This window comes from Sciurus carolinensis, chromosome 4 (assembly GCF_902686445.1).
Source record: "Sciurus carolinensis chromosome 4, mSciCar1.2, whole genome shotgun sequence".
NCBI classification, from domain to species: domain Eukaryota; kingdom Metazoa; phylum Chordata; class Mammalia; order Rodentia; family Sciuridae; genus Sciurus; species Sciurus carolinensis.
In genome coordinates, this window is record NC_062216.1 from 104,538,985 (window position 1) to 104,555,451 (window position 16,467).

Consider the following 16,467-nt stretch of genomic DNA (forward strand, 5'->3'; position numbering starts at 1 on the left):
TATTATTTTTAATTAAAAAGAAATCCATCTTCTATGAGTCTCCTGAAGAATATCATGCTTAAGTGAAATAAACCAATCCCAAAAAACCAAAGGTGGAATGTTTTCCTTGATAAGTGGATGATGATATATAATGGGGGTTGTGGGGGTGGAGGGTGAGAGAAGAATGGAAGAACTTTGGATTATGTAGAAGGAAATGAGAGGGAGGGGTGTATGAAAAACGGTGGAATGAGACAGACATCACTACCCTACCCTATGTACATGTATGATTATGTGAATGGTATGAATCTACATTGTGTACAACCATAGAAACAAAATGATGTACCCCATTTGTGTACAATGAATCAAAATGTAGTCTGTAAAAATAAATAAATTAATTAAAAAAGAAAGAAATTCATTCAAGCCATATTTGCAATACAGTGTATCAGAGTCAATTGAATCACAAATACAAAGGTCCTTTGTCCACAGATCAGTAAGCAAACAATTTTGGTATTTAAATCGGAAACCTAAGGGGAAGTAGGCAATGATGTGGCTAAAGGGAGAGCTGGAACACCAGGCCTGCAGAAAGTCATCTATGAGCAATGTGTGGACTGAGCAACATCCAAGCCATTAGACAGGGAAGGCTGGTTTTGGGAAACCCCAGTCAGAATCTCCTAGTTCAGGGAAACCTGATTCACATGGCGCACTATTGTAGCTCAGGGTTCACTAGCCTCCAAGATTGGAGTAACCTACTAAGAGCCAGACAGCCTGCTTACACCCACCCACATCCTGCTTCTCCTGAAGAAGCAAGCATCAAGACAAGACTCTTCCCACACCGAAACCTTAGACCTAACAAATCCCCCTTGATCTGTACCACTATAGATAAAGCAAACAGGGGCTCCATCTTTGTTAGAAGCCATACCCCTCTGGTAGCTTAACCCATCACTGCCCCCGCTCTTTAAAATGTTTTTCTGGTCTTTTGTGTCTATTTTGTGGTTCTATTTTCATAGCTTTTATTTCACAGCCAGTCCACCCCTCTGACGGGAACACAGGTCCGGGTTGTGATCTGAGGCCTCCCTGGACCCCAGCCTCAGCATGTAACCACCTGGTCCAGTTCACTGTGCTCCTGGGAACTTGCACACGGCTTCCCACACGCGTTTCCCCACCACATCAGGAGCATCTGGCGGCAGAGGTCCTAGATTATGGCCTGCACCAAGCCCAGGAGAGGGTGCTCAGGAGACGGAGCTGGAGGGGCGGCTGACTGGCTGGATAGCTGGCTGGAAGAATGGGAGGGATGGATCATGGAGGGTAACATAATTTATACCATTCAAGGTAAACTGTTCCCAGTCAGCTTCACATGAATCACTCATGGCACTATTCATTCCTGGACCCACCTACTGTATCAAAATCTCTCAATATGAAGATACAGGATCAATGTTTTATTTTTTAATTTGTTCCTTTTAGATATTCATGACAGTAGAGTGTATTTTTGACATGTCATACATACATGGAGTATAATTTCCCATTCTTGTGGTTGAACATGATGAGGAGTTACACTGGTTGTGTATTCATAAATGAACATAGGAAAGTTATGTCTGATTCATTCTATTGTCTTTTCTATTTCCATCCCTCCTCCCTTCCCTTCATTCCCCTTGGTCTAATCCAATGAACTTCCACCCCACCCTGACTTACTGTGAGTCAGCATCCACGTATCAGAGAACATTTGGCTTTTGGTCTTCTGGGATTTGTTTGTTTCACTTAGCATGATAGTCTCTAGTTCCATCCATTTACTGGCAAATGCCATTTTGTTCTTCTTTATGGTCAATATTCCATTGTGTATATATACCACATTTTCTTCAGGATCAATGTTTTATATATTTAAAGAAACAACGACAACAAAAAACCTTCCATGCTTACAATGTATGGCTAAATGTGTAATGAAAATAAGCGCCAAACTACTTACAATATTACTTCAGGCACATTATCTTAGTTCTTTTGAGTAGAAATGTTTTCAAAAAACTTAATTAAAATTAACCCTTTTAAGATTCTCTATCTTCTGTAAAACTGCTATCAAAGTCATCTATTTTGTAACATATCCTTAATTTAAAAAGGGTTTATTAGATACTGAATTACATAGGAGAAATGCATTCAATACTTTTGGATGATTGGCAAGTCTCTAAGAATTTAATGACAGGCAAGCTAGTCAATGTATTATACTGGGTGCTTCTATCACAGTAGGAATTGAGTAACTTGTGGAATTTTCATCAATGCTAAAAGAGTGGGAGAGTTCTTATCTAAATTAAGCACTGTATAATCACAACTATTCTTGCCAAGGTTTCAAATTACTTAAAATCCTTTTGGGACTTAGGCAGGCTGATTAATAAATAAATAGATGAATGGAATTTCTAACTTATCACCAGTTATTTAATTGTGCAACATTATTCAAACATAAAAAAAGTCATACTAGAAAACCAAAATAAAACATACACAATTTAAAGAGAAAAAGAATCTTTATTGTGATATAAAATGCACTTATAAAATGTCCACAGAAGGCAGGTTATTTTTCACTGCTATATAAATTTATTGGGAATATGTTATTCACCATTTAGTGTCACCTAAAACATACTGTAAACAATGAGTTATACTCTAAAACAAATGCATCACTGATTCTCAGCAATCATTGATTTAATAATAATTAAAGATCATATAATCACATCTATATTCTGGAATGTCCATTTACTTTCATGTAGTGTAGCAGAATTTAGAGTATAATTGCACATGGATGGTACAGAAAAATATTCACTACTAAATTATTTTATATCTTTATGACAGGTAATATTCTTCCTGATTGAAAAATGACAGCATCAGCTATGGTCTGCAACATAGCTTCCAGATTCTTACTACAATAATTTCTGTATGTTTGTCTACTGGTACACCCATGGAACAACTTAAAAGTGTATCTTTAGTAAACAAGTGCAATATTACTGTCAACTATTTTGCATATTTAAATATTATAGTCTAATTATTTGTAAACAAACAAAAACCCCACACAAGTACTCTTTAATCTATTTTAAAATCTTTCAACCCATAATTATTCTTATATACTTTACTTAAACACACACTGAATTTCTGAAAGGTGCATGTATTACCTTAGATAATAAGGTTTAGCAATGAGTGCTTCATATTTTATTCTATGAAATGTGCATTTCTGATGTTTTACGCAGCATGAAATTTAGGTCAAGAAATTCCAAATTCTGGATACCCACAGTTCATTTTGAAAACTCCTCAAAGTTATGGCTCTGCAGCAGGTTTAACAGATTAAATATGAAGTGTTCTAGCTCCCTCTATTTCAAGTATCAAAGAAATATGAGGCTCAAAATCTCTCTAGATTATAAATGAAAATGCAAAGATTTAGAGAACAGTTCAATGTGTTTTGAAATAAGATACTCATTAAAACAAAATTCAGCTAATTGTTTATCTGTGTTATTAACCACTAGAACTTCAAACCACTTTTGTATCTAAATATTTGCTTGAAAGTGATATAGAACATAAACTGCCTATAATTACATGGTTTTAGAGAAAAAAAAGTTTAAACAATTTTCAACATATTTTACTTTTAGTTTGGTATCCTTTTTGAATTACATTAATTTAAATTTCTGCACATTAACATTTTGGCTTCACAGTACTTATAATGAAATGAATCACTTTGAAAATAGATTTTTTTTAAAGCACTAAAAAGAGAACTTACTAAAGTTTTTAAAGTCTTTTGATGTTATCAGAGATACTGCAATATAGAAAACATCTAGTACCCTTAAAGTTTCAGAGTGAGCTGATCTTCGGAAATTTTAATGCCATTAAAAAACCAAAAAGTCAAATAGAAAAGACTGCTGCAGTAAAGCACTGTTTCTAAAAGTTGCAGATATGATCCCGGTCTGTCAGCACTGCTCCTCGAAGTAAGCAACTTTCTATGTTTTCCTAGGCATACTAAATTTTCATCTTAGAAAATAATCTAACCTGGTCCTTAAGTACTTATCAAGTAGTATGAATATTTTAATGTCTTTCTGCTTCCCCTAAAAAAAAAAAAAAAATTCAGATGTCTCACCAAAGAGTAATATAAGTAGATCCCACTTTAAGACATCAGACTTTCTGGAAACTGGCCCATCTATATAAAATTTTAAGAATTATGTGAAAGTGTGGAATCAATAGTCTATGAAAACAGTGTGGCAAAATTAAACATTACTAGGTTGAAATCTTTTCTAGCTTTAACTCAAAAATAGAAATCATGAGTCTCCTATAATGTTAATTTTAAAAACACACAGAAGTGAAAAGTGCTATTTTTTTCAAAAAGTACAATTTTTCTCCTTATTATTTATCAACATGGAATGATTTCAGTTCTCTCGTACTAAAAGCTGTACTTTTAAAAAACTAGTATTGCAATGTTTAATACAACAATTTTAATCAGTAGTGGCTTCTGTTTCAGCTGGACCCCTAATTAGTCTTCGAATTCCTCTTTTTCCTGCTGGACCTTTTGGTTTTGCAAAACTTTGCTTATGTGCATGCTGTTTGGGATGTACTTCCTCATAAAGGAAATCTGCAGTCAAATCATCCCCATTGTCTATCTCGATCTGTAAAAGAGGAAATTAGTAGTGTGGTGACACAATATAAAAAAGCATAACATTCAAAACCTAATATAAGCAAAAAGCCAGTTTTTATGTGTGAATGCTCATAAGCAAATGCATAATACCCATTTCAGGGAAACAGAATCCAGGACCATATATGTAAATTGTTTCACTTTCATCTTTTTTTCAGGGTATTGCTAAATGAGTTGTTAAACTACATATCCAACTATAATCACTTTCTATTTGGTTTCCTCTTACTGTTCCTATTTAAGTAGGTTTAAAAGTATAAGCCAGTTATTATATGCTCAAGTTGTTCTGCTTTGTTTCATTTTATACTCAAGAAACATTACTCATTACTTCATCTCTTGGTTCACTTCAAATCATGCTAGAACAAACTGTAGGCAAACTGGCCTGCAGGCCAAACACAGCCCAAGTCAAAATTTTTAAAGGGTTGTAAAAAACAAAAAAAAGAACAAATAGAACATGTGACAGGAACCATATTTGTAGCAAAACCTGAAATGTTTACTATCTGATCCTTTGTAGAAAAAAATCAGCCAAGCCCTGCTGTAGAAGGTGTTATCCATAGTACAGTCATTCTTACAATCTTAATGGCTCAAATGACTCAATATCTAAAACACTGGTAGTCTGAAAGGACCTGTATTTTAAGAGATGAAGGGCTCAAGAATAAACCATACCTTTCCTCCAGGCTTATCTGCACTGAATAAAATAAATTTAAGAATACTGGGAGCTTTGTTTCCAAAACTCAAATGTTTATGCCAAATACCTCCTTCCTTAATAATTGGAATGACTCCCAGCCATCCCCAGATTCAGTTATAAATGGAGACTGTAGTTCTGTATTAATAAGAGGTCCAGAAATAATCAAAAGTATGTAGCTCCAGCAGCACTGTCCAACAGAATTTTTTAAATGGATGGAAATGTTCTGTAAATGCTATACCTCCCAATAGCGTCACCAATAGACACATGTGGCTAATGAGTACCTGAAATGTAGTTAGTGTGATTAAGAAACTCGATTTTAAATTTTACATGCAATTATATTTCAATTTAGATAGCAATATATGACTTGTGGCTACCATATTAGTGCAGATCTGTAGATAAATGAGAATGATAGTTTATCTCCATGCACTTATAGGATACCCTAAGGATTCAGGATAAGAACATTAAAAATAAATGTTTTCATTTATAACTCATAAAGTATCTTGTCCTACATGGAAATGACAAGAAAAAAATCAAGAGAAAACTAAAGATTTTAAGATAGGTGAGCCTACCTTTCTGATTATATCCATTTGTAGCTGTCTTTCGACAATTTCTAGCAGAGGACTCTTACAGCTAGAATATAGCATTCGTTCTCTTATACTGCATGTATATCCAGGCATTGAATAAATAAAAACTGTAAGTTAAAAATAATAACAAATACAATTAGCATATCCAATTAATTCAAGTACATAAATCACATAAAACTACAACTAAGCCCACTGGCAAGAAATAAATAAGAATATAGTGCTGAAATATCAATAAGCAAAGTGAAAATAACATTTTAAAAACAAGGTACCATATACCTATGGACTCTAAGTAGTCTCCTTCATGGGAATGTTTATACAGGAAGAAATGATAACGTGCTGAATCCTTGGGAATCCTCTTTGGCAAATCTTTCAGTTCTGTATTTGTTGTATTGGCCAAAATTATAAATTCATTTTTTATATCTATTTCCTATCAATAAGAAAAAAGATATGTTCATTAAAGACATTAAGTTAAAATTTTATAATAAAAAAGCATAATACAGAGAACTTAGTTCTGAATTATTTGACATTTTCATAATGAATACATATAGTTTTTGTAATTTTAAAAAATGAGTAACAATAATCAAGAAGCAAATTTAAAAAATTTAAAGTTCATTGAAAATAAACTTTATATAAGCTGTAAACTACCAAAAAGAGTAGACCTTCATAACAACCATTATGCATCTCTTACCAACTGCACATAGTTGAGCTGTCTGTTGTTCAGTTTTTCCAAAGCCTGAAAAGCTTCTCGAGAAATAGGAAATGCTACTCCTTGTAGTGTTTGATGCTTAGTGTCCACTCCCACATCAGTTTGTACCTAAGTATGATAGATACAATTGGTTGGCAAAACTTTAGCAATTAGCAGTGTCCTATGGCAAAAATGAGAAAACCCAACACCTATAAAATAGCATCATTCAACCCTTTCCCAACCTATAATTAAAATAATTAAGATTAATGCCTAAAACACTGTGAATTTAAAAAGCGAATTACTTTTCATATCTGGTTCATGGTCCACTGGCACTTGGTTGACATGCAGAGTCCATGACACATCTTTATGAAAATGTTAGGAGTGAATATTTGAGTAAGTATGCAGTTTTAGTGGGAATTTGTTGTGTTTTGTTCTCTTTAATCTTCACTGTGCTTGGTTTGGCACAATTTCAATGAGATATATAAACTTTTTAAAGTGTCACCAGATCAACTCTTTAGGTACAAATTTTTACTTGATGAATTTATGAATCATAAACTATGTGTAGAAATTTACTTGGTTCTCTTGGACATAAAATACAACACAAACACCATGCACTGAATTGAAAGGAGTACAAACAATATGCAAAGACACAACACAGCTCAACAAGCTATACTACTGCAGAAGTTCCAGACTTAGAGTTTTCTTTACTAAGAGTATGAGTGTGCATGGATTGGAGGATTTTTCAAGAAAGCTTTCAATAAACATATTTAAGATTTTTACACTTCATAAATGATAGCTAGGATAAGAGTCTCATTTGCTGTTTCATCAGAAAGTCAAATACAAATTTTACTTTTTAAAAAAATGAATGGAGATTCTACAGCATGATACTGGATAATGAAAACATCATAGAACATATCCAAATGCATACCCCAATATGATCCTCTGGGTTCTGATTGCAAGGAATAAAACAAACTATCAAACTTGTAAAAAAAAAAAAAAAAAAAAAATCACATAAAAAAACCCTATTCAAATAACGAGTTAATATAATGATAGATCCTTGCTACCAATTTAATATTAATGATATTTGATATTTAACCGTTTTCCAAACCAATTCCTATTCATCCATTACTCAAACTACTGGGCTACTTGTTCTTTTCTATAAAATCCAAGTAGAAATACAGTAGTAATTCCAATATTCAATCAGAATGGCTGCAGAAAACACATTAAAATATGATAAACTATAATGTGGCTGAAATTTATCGACTCATATGCTCATAAGTACTCAAATAAAAATCTTCCACATTTATCTCCATCCAAGTTCATAGAAGTGAATTACAAAGCTTATAGAAATCTTGTACATTCTATAGCATTTTTATTTTTTTCTCTTTAACCCTTACTATTCTCTGAAACAACATTAGAAAAACTGCTTTAAGCAACCTTATTAGATATAAAATTCTTTGCAATACACACTTCCCATATTTATAGAATATTCAAAGTACAGAGTTTTAACAACTGTTGTATTTCTAACAGGAAGAATTTATTGTTACAACATGTACATTTGATGAGAAAGCTATTTAGTAAATTGATGTGAAGCTTAATATTTATTTTTAACTTTTTAATGAAAATGCATTGACCACACAAGTTTAACTCCAAACTAAACAGAATAAACCTAACCGACCTAATATCTTTATTCTCTAGTTACCATCATATCTGTTAATTAAAAATAGGATATTCTGAAACACTTATAATCTTGCAAGCATTTCAAAGTTGTAATTTACCTCATTAATTTTAATCTGTCGTAATTCTTCCTCAGCTGCAGTCAGTGGGGCAGGGGAAGATTGTGACAGCAAGTATTTTTTATACCCATGTAATGACACATCTTCCTGTAAGCATAGAAATTAACTATTATCAGTATTCTTTGGAAATAAAATCAGAGCAAGATTGCTTTAGGAAAAGCAAAACAATTAATTTACTAGAAGAGATTTGAAATAAAAATAAATAGCATTAAGAATTTTATTTCTCTTTTTTAAAATTCTCTATTTTAAAGATTTCAAATTTAAGGGGAGTGTCTATTCTTCATTTCCTGAAGTTTTATAGTGATTATATTTTTTATATGAATTTGGTGCTGGTGATGCTGGTCATGATTCAAGTATATAAAACAATTCTAATTACTCCTCCAGGAATAACTGTCCAATCATTATGCAATAAAAAATATTAACATTCTAAAATCTATATTAATATAATTATATAATTTCTCTATAATTATTCATAGGACATTATTATGGTTTTGATGTTAAAAGAAAAAAATACTTCAAAGAGGTCTACACATCATAAGAATTTTATGATTTGGAAGAAAAAAATCCAAAGAAAAATGAGAAACCAGCCCAATTCACAATTAATGGTAAACAAGCATTGTATTCCCATTTATTCTTTTGAGCTATCTAGTAGATTATATTGCTTTATGAATCAGAAAAGCTATGAACAAATGACAATGAAAAAATCTATTAAAAATATATTTCAATTTTCTTAATCTGTGTGTATGTGCATAATATACAAATTTGCCATGTGAACATTTCAAAAGAATAAGTATGTTTTAATAGTACCAATTTTATGAATTCAAAATCATATATTCTTTAGAGTTAACTTACATATCATGAAATACAACATTTTTTCTCTTATCATTTTATTTACTGATTTACCAATCTGAATTCCTATCAATCACCCATTACCTAGGAGTTCTTATTTTATTTACAACATCAAGAATTCACATAAAAATGTAAGTTTAGATGGGCACAGTAGTGCACACGTAGAAGTCCCAACTACTAGGGAGCTGAGAAAGGAGAATTGCTTCAGGAATTTGAGACCAGTTTGAGAAACACAGTGAGACCTTATCTCTTAAAGAAAAAAAAAAAATTATATATATGTACATATAAGTTTTATACCTTTACTGTTCCAAATACTTCATCTTTAATGTGGCCACCTCCAAACTCCTTTTTCAAAGTTGCTCTTGTTGCTGCATATAACATTTTTTGCCGAACCTATTCAGTTGTGAAAATTTACTTAGAAGTTATAGATGAAAACACACCATTACAAAAAAAAAGGAGAGCAAATTTTTAATATATGAAAATATTTAAGCACATTAAAAATAAATTGGTAAAGTGGAAGTTCATATTATAAAGTTTATAATATGTAAAGAATATGTATACTAATAACCATCATAACATGAGAATCCAAACTATCGATGGCTATTATGGTATATTTCAAATTATAATATGTCACATTTTTTTATGTGGAAAAAAAATTTTAAAAAGAATTACCCATTTTTTAAAGTACAACTTGAAATCCAAGTAAAAAACACTACTTAAAAATTTTTTAAGGGGCTGGGGAGATAGCTCAGTCGGTAGAGTGCTTGTCTTGCAAGCACAAGGCCCTGGGTTCGATCCCTAGCACCCAAAAAAAAAAAAAAAAAAAAAATTTTAAAATATGAGGAGATAAATACTGAAATGAAGTAACCTGGATAGTGTCATTTTTCTCAAAGCTAGATCAGATATTGAAATTACTAAGAATCAAACATTCATGGCTTACTTACCATTCTATGAGGAGCACAGAAATGAAAAGAAATACAATACATACTATTATGTAAGAGTTTACTAGTATCTATGGAAAGCTACTGAAGTTAACGACTAACTAGTTTTCCTAATCCTAAATAATTTCATAATCCAGAAATAATTTCATAATTCTAAATGGTAAAACCCAATATTTCTTTTAGAGAGATTATGTAAAATTAATATGGGATCATGTTTTGCAAATGATATCTAGATAGTTTTAAAAATTAATTTTTAATAGGAAACCTGACAATCTTTAAGATACTAGTTAGTATTCATATATTAAATTCATCTATTTAGTCAGACTACTACCAACCTTCCTAAAAGAAATATTTATTAGTGTACATGCCTATCATTTGAATGATAACCATTAACAATATGAATATTAACAAAATTTAGTCTTCAATTATCAGAATTATTACAAGTATTACTCTCAGGGCAAAATAGCATCATTCTTCGGAGGCACGGTCAATTACAATTGCCACAGATTTTAAAATTTTAAATCAATAATAATTCTTTTGATTTCAAGGACAAAATTTCTGAATCTATTATTCCTCATTCCACAATACCAGTCTAAGAATTATCCACATGATCTATCATTCCCATCTATTGGAAATGACTACCGTTTATTAGCCTTCTTTTGACCTGGAAATATTTCAGAAAAATAATTCTAGCACTTAATGGAAAACAGACTCAAAAAAACTACTTACATGAGAATGATCTGGAGACCATGCAATGAATATCCATTCATATCCCTGGGCATTCTGAGAATCTAACCTGAATAATATATAGCATGGCTGCTTGTCCTCCAACAGAGGTAAAATAAAGGAATCATAATCCTTATCCCAGGAATTTGAAGGTTGACTACACGATCCAATTACAAGTTGCTCTATGAAAAGAAATTTTTAAAAAGACAAATAAATGGTCTGAAATACCTATTTAAAAATAAAACATATACAAATGATCATAATAGTTGAGTTTAAAGGTTAAATAACAGTGATAGATTATATTTCTTTCAGAATGTCTATGCTATAAAGTACAAAAAATACATTTAAATAACTATACTACTGCTTAAAATTAGCATTTCTGAAATTAATATTGAACTATAAGAAATATTAAATAAAACCAGATTTAAATTTTGCTCAGATTTAAAATTTGCCTCATGGCAAAAATTGGTATAGCCCCTTTCTATCTGCCAGAACTGAGTAAAATTGTGGATGTATTCTTCACATAGAATTTTTTGCACATATGCACAAAGGTATTCACTACAGCACTATACAGTAACAGTGAAAACTGGAAATAGCCTCAAGGCTCATCAATAAAAATGAACAAGTAATACATGGCAGAGTCATATGAAAACATTCTAATAGGATTCACACACACTCTATAAAAATGCATTATAAAAATAACATTTACAGAAAAAGAAAAGATGCAGAATAAGATAGTACGCAGTTTATGTGAATTTAAAAAAACTCAAAAGAGCACTATCTTTTATTTAGGGATACATGTAAAAAATAGTTTGCACAAATCATTAAACTTTAAAAAAAATCATTAAATTAAAAAAATTTTTAAACTTATAACATTGACTTTAAAAAGGGTTGAAGCAGGCTGCGGTTGTGGTTCCATGGCATACTGCTTGCCTGACACATGTGAGGCACTGGGTTCAATCCTCAGCATCACATATAAATAAATAAATAATTGTTTAAAAATATTTCATTAAAAAAAAAGGCTTGAAGCAAGTATTATAAAATATTTAGGTTAAGTTGAAGGAAGATATAGGTATTTATAATTTTATTCTTTGGAATTTTTTTTTTCTCAAAACAAACAAAAAACCCAGATAATAATGACATAGGGAATAGTTTTCCTTCTGAAGAGATGCTAGTTAGATGAACTTTAACTTTTCTTTAGTTACTTAAACTAGTTATTTAGAAAGTAATGACACTTAAAATTTTAGCTTAATATTGCTAAAATATGCTGCTTTACAGTATACATTTATTCCTGTTGAATGTTGTAGTATCTATAGAACAAATGTAGATTTTATAAACTATTCTGGTTTTGTTTTTCTGTCTTTGCAGTATTAGGGATTGAATCCAGGAGCCCTCTACCACTGAGCTATACCTCAGCTGTTTTGTTTGTTTTTCAATTTTGTTATAGGGTCTTGCTAAGTTGTTGCTGGCCTGAATCTCCTGAGTGTATCTCTGGGGTAGCTAGGATTATAAGTGTGTGTCACTGCACACAGCTGTTCTGGTATTTTCAATATACAAGCAGAACATGGAAAACAAAGTAGATTTACTTTCAGTTTAAGGGAGAACAAGTTATTTTTCCAAAGCAAATATTTCAAAGTATTTTTTAAAAGTAGGTCATTGAAATGTATCTTAACACATTCACAATCAAGTACTTATAGTAGGAACTGTACAAATTCAACTCTATCTGGTTTAGAAAATTCTCCCAAACTAACCATTTTCCCAGTTTATACAGTTATTTTTAAAAAGTCAACTTAGAGTTTGTTACATTCTCAGTCTTGACCGAAACAAGAAAAGGTAATCATACCTGTAGCACAGATTGCAATCAGATGGAAAAAATGATAGAGTACTTCAAAACAAACGACCAAATAATAATTTCACAAGCTACCTTTTTTCCATTGACATTAGAAATGGATAGTGATGTAGAAATTGAGACACAAAAAAGTATAAGAAAGATGTACACTAAAAATAAACTTAGAGTTTCCTTGAATTGAGAAGAAAACGAGGGGCCTTTAGCAACCTGCACCAAACCTGAGAAATCCAAACTTCTTAAGTGAAAGTTTGAACTTACTTCATACTAATTTATAGTTCAAATTACTGATGACACTTACATTTAAAATATAACACCTAATAGTCCAGGAACACAAAATACTTTAAAAAGTATAACTAACCATTTTCAATAGATATTTTCAGAAGTCTGTATTTTCCATTTCTGGCTCTGGCAAAGATATCTTTAACATCTTCACTTGCTGTGGAGAAAGATAAGGAAAAATAAACCTAGTTTTTATACTTAGAAGTATTTATTTTGCTATCTAATTATAATGAAAAAATAAATTACAATTCAAAGGAAAAGTTGGAGCATCCTCTTATCAGTATTATAAAATTTAAAGGTATAAAATAGTGGGCATTGACAGCTAAGAAATATGAATATGTTTAAAGTATGTCAATTCCAATCTGTCTTAGCTAGATAATTCTGCAGCAGAAATAAAACATAAGTGAACATATTGAAGGTACTCAAACCAAATAATGGATAAATGACTGTTTTGAAAAACACTTTTATTACTTGTTTGAACAATGTAGAAAACTTTTCATTCTCTTCTGGTTCAATTTCAAGCTTGTGATAGCTTTTTTAAATCAATTAATTCTCTGTATAAGCCCATTAAAAATAACAGTATCAGATACTCTATCCTGATTAAAGAAAAAGCCAGTAACACGTATTAGATCTTATGCTTCTTATATTTTTCTTGTATTTCCCCAAAAGTTAAACTCATTAAACACACAATAACATAACCTTTCTGCACCTATTAAAACTTTAATTTCGTTTCTGTTTTGTCTGTTACCAGCAAGAGGACGCTTTAGGCAGTGCTTGCTATGAGGTCCAGGCATGAAAGTCAATAACTACATATTTAAACATCAAAATTAATGCGGACAAATAAAACAATGCGTTTAGAACTGAGACTTTTTGCTTGTATGTCGTGAGGCTAGATGTTTGTGAATTGTCAGAAGACCCTTAAGAATAACACACACAATTAAGTGTACATCTGGGGGAAGGATTCATTGCCTATTAACAGGAAGAGGTTGAGTTTATACTGGAACTCTTAATTAAGAGATCGTGAGTAACCCCGGGACATATTATTTGATTCTGATGAGGTGAGCGTTTCCAGGCTGCCCATTTTCAAACCAGGAAATAATGGAGGTCGGATACACAGTAATTGCACTTTGTTCACACGGGATGATTAAAGGCAGAGATCAGACTTTTTCAGTTCCCCTGGAATACCTAGGAAAAGACCAAAACACACCCATCCTCGGGATTCTCTTTACATAATCTATGCTCTCATTTGGAAGAAAATGCGGAGTTTGGGGAGCACCCTACAGATGTAAGAAAGATTCTGATACGTTTCTTTTTACAATCAAAATCTTGTAACAATTTCCTTTGACGGTGAAAAGAAAACTCGCCCAGCTCGACAGAGAAAGGAGCCTCAGGCGCCTCCACTCTTCCAGTTCTTCCCAGTCTGATAAAGAGGGGGAAAGTTGGACTAAAGTCGGGGCGTGGAGGGCACGCCCCCTTCACACCGGCCGCCTCGGACTCATTTCCTTCGCTCCTCCGAACTGCGGGTCGCCTGTTACGTGGCGGCGACCCGGGCTGGGAGGGACGCAGGCCGGGAGGAACCGGGAAACTGGAGCGCCCGAGGCGCGGGGGCCCGCTCGATCCGCAAGACGCACTCCCCGCGCGGCAGCCCGCCGACTCCCGGGCGCCTCCCGAGAGCCCCTTCCCCGCGGGCCGCGCCGGGCGCCGTTACCTTGGATGCCGGTCTGGTGGGACATGGCGGCTGCCGCGGACTCCCGGCTCCGGCGCTGAGTGCAGCGAGCGGCCCCGGCCGGCGGCTCCAGGAAGTGGCGGGTCCTTCGCCGGCCGCGGTGCGTCATCCACCCGCGACCCGCGGCCGCCCCGCCCCGCCCCGCGAGGCTGACTGCACCCCAAGCGTCCCCGCCGCCCGCCGCAGGTCCACGCCCCCGCTCGCCCGCGCCCCGCTCCCTGCCAGGGGTCAGTACCCTCAGTCTCTTGCCATCGCCCCTCTGGCTCCACCAGCCTGGAAGTACGGCGGAGTCTGCAGGATAGCCCTCTGCAGACCCCGCTGCACGCTGGCTCTGCGAGGGATGCTCAAAAGTGGAAATGACCATTTTAATAGCATTCATTTTCACCTTAGATGATGTACACAACCTCCTTCTTGGTTTACTGTTCCTGTGATCCAGGCCATATGATGTTAAAAAAAAAAAGGCCTTTCCTGCCTCTCCCCCTTTTAAAAACGAAAATTAACATATAAGAAGGTCTTTAATCTATTTTCCCCGTTATTTAAATTAAATTAATCTCAAACTATTGACTTTTCAGTTGGGCATATTTAAACCACGTTCTTCTTTCTCTTTATTCCCAAAAGATGCAGTCACTGAGAATGAAAAGATTAGCTGACTTGAGTATTCCTCTTTGGTCAGTTCTACCCCAGGAAACTATAATACTGCTCTGCTCTAGAGTGACCCTTTAGTCTCTTAGACAATTATTCAAATAATTTGTATGATAACAGCATATATTAATTAAAACTCATTCTCTGTACTGTTCGCTTCTGAAAGATAATTTTAGTGTTTATGTTTTTATACAACTTTTCTACTACTCCTAGGTATGAATTAAGATTATGTTTTTAGGGCCTTGGATTAAAAAATACACAAACTATCTACTAATGAACAAATACTGTTCAGACCAGCAATGTAAGTATAAATTAATAAGATCACTCTTTGAATACAATGTATTTTACATTAGTTACTAATAAAATCACTCTTTGAATACAATGTATTTTACATTAGTTACTAAGCTGATGGGTGAGGTTTTCCTTTACAGAGACCACAGCACACAAGGTTGCTACATTTTGTTACTTGTTATTAAACTTGTCCTCAAACAAATCCTTGTATTCAGGAATAAACACAATTTAATCTGAGTTTCATGACTTGTTTGGATTTAAAAACAAAGGGAGGCATTTAATTCTAACTGAGTTCTTCCTGACACAATGGTTCACCCTGATTTACCAGTTTTGATTGCATTGTTGAGCAGAGAAAAAAATTGCAGAATTCACTTGCAATTTTTTGGCTGATTCATGTCCTGGTGACTAGGGAAAATTGCTTAAGGAAGTTGGCACTGCTCAGAAGTACTGAAGAGTAGGAAAAAAAAAAAAAAAGACTCTCCCATATTCATGCTTAGAAAGGACCATGATATGCTTAGCCCTGAAGAAGAAGGAAGTTGAGTTAAGTTGGGACCACTCTGGGATCCTCCAGAAAGTGCTTATTTTCTACCAAAATACTTATTTTCCACAGTAGTTTGAAATAAAAGCTGTAAGAGCCTTGGTTGCATTGCTCCACCTTAGCCACAAGAATTTTCTCACTTTTTCTCTTTTTCTCATCTATTGTGCCTCCCGTTATTGAACATTTGTCAGAGCTGTCCTTAGACTTTTGTAGTGATTCACAGTTTTCAAAGAAAAAAAAAGTTAGCAC

General features: G+C 33.6%; 1 protein-coding gene across 1 annotated transcript; it reads right to left on the reverse strand.

Moving 5' to 3' along the window:
* Window positions 1–2,467: 2,467 nt before the first annotated feature.
* Window positions 2,468–14,855, reverse strand: Twf1 (twinfilin actin binding protein 1). The gene is made up of 9 exons (XM_047551676.1): window positions 14,730–14,855; window positions 13,101–13,178; window positions 10,897–11,075; window positions 9,524–9,619; window positions 8,360–8,464; window positions 6,585–6,710; window positions 6,173–6,323; window positions 5,882–6,003; window positions 2,468–4,601 (listed from the first exon to the last, which is right to left on the reverse strand). The coding sequence occupies exons 1-9, from the start codon at window positions 14,752–14,754 to the stop codon at window positions 4,431–4,433; spliced, it is 1,053 nt and encodes a 350-aa protein (XP_047407632.1). The 5' UTR covers window positions 14,755–14,855; the 3' UTR covers window positions 2,468–4,430.
* Window positions 14,856–16,467: the final 1,612 nt, after the last annotated feature.

Bases quoted from the DNA above. Each gene is read 5' to 3' on its own strand.
- Twf1 (XM_047551676.1), bottom strand. From the start codon at position 14,754: ATGTCCCACCAGACCGGCATCCAAG. The intron at 11,076-13,100 runs GTTAGTTATACT...TTCTTTTCATAG, and splicing joins GAAAATATCTATTGAAAATG to AGCAACTTGTAATTGGATCG. The intron at 4,602-5,881 runs GTAGGCTCACCT...CCTCTTTTACAG, and splicing joins AAATGGATATAATCAGAAAG to ATCGAGATAGACAATGGGGA.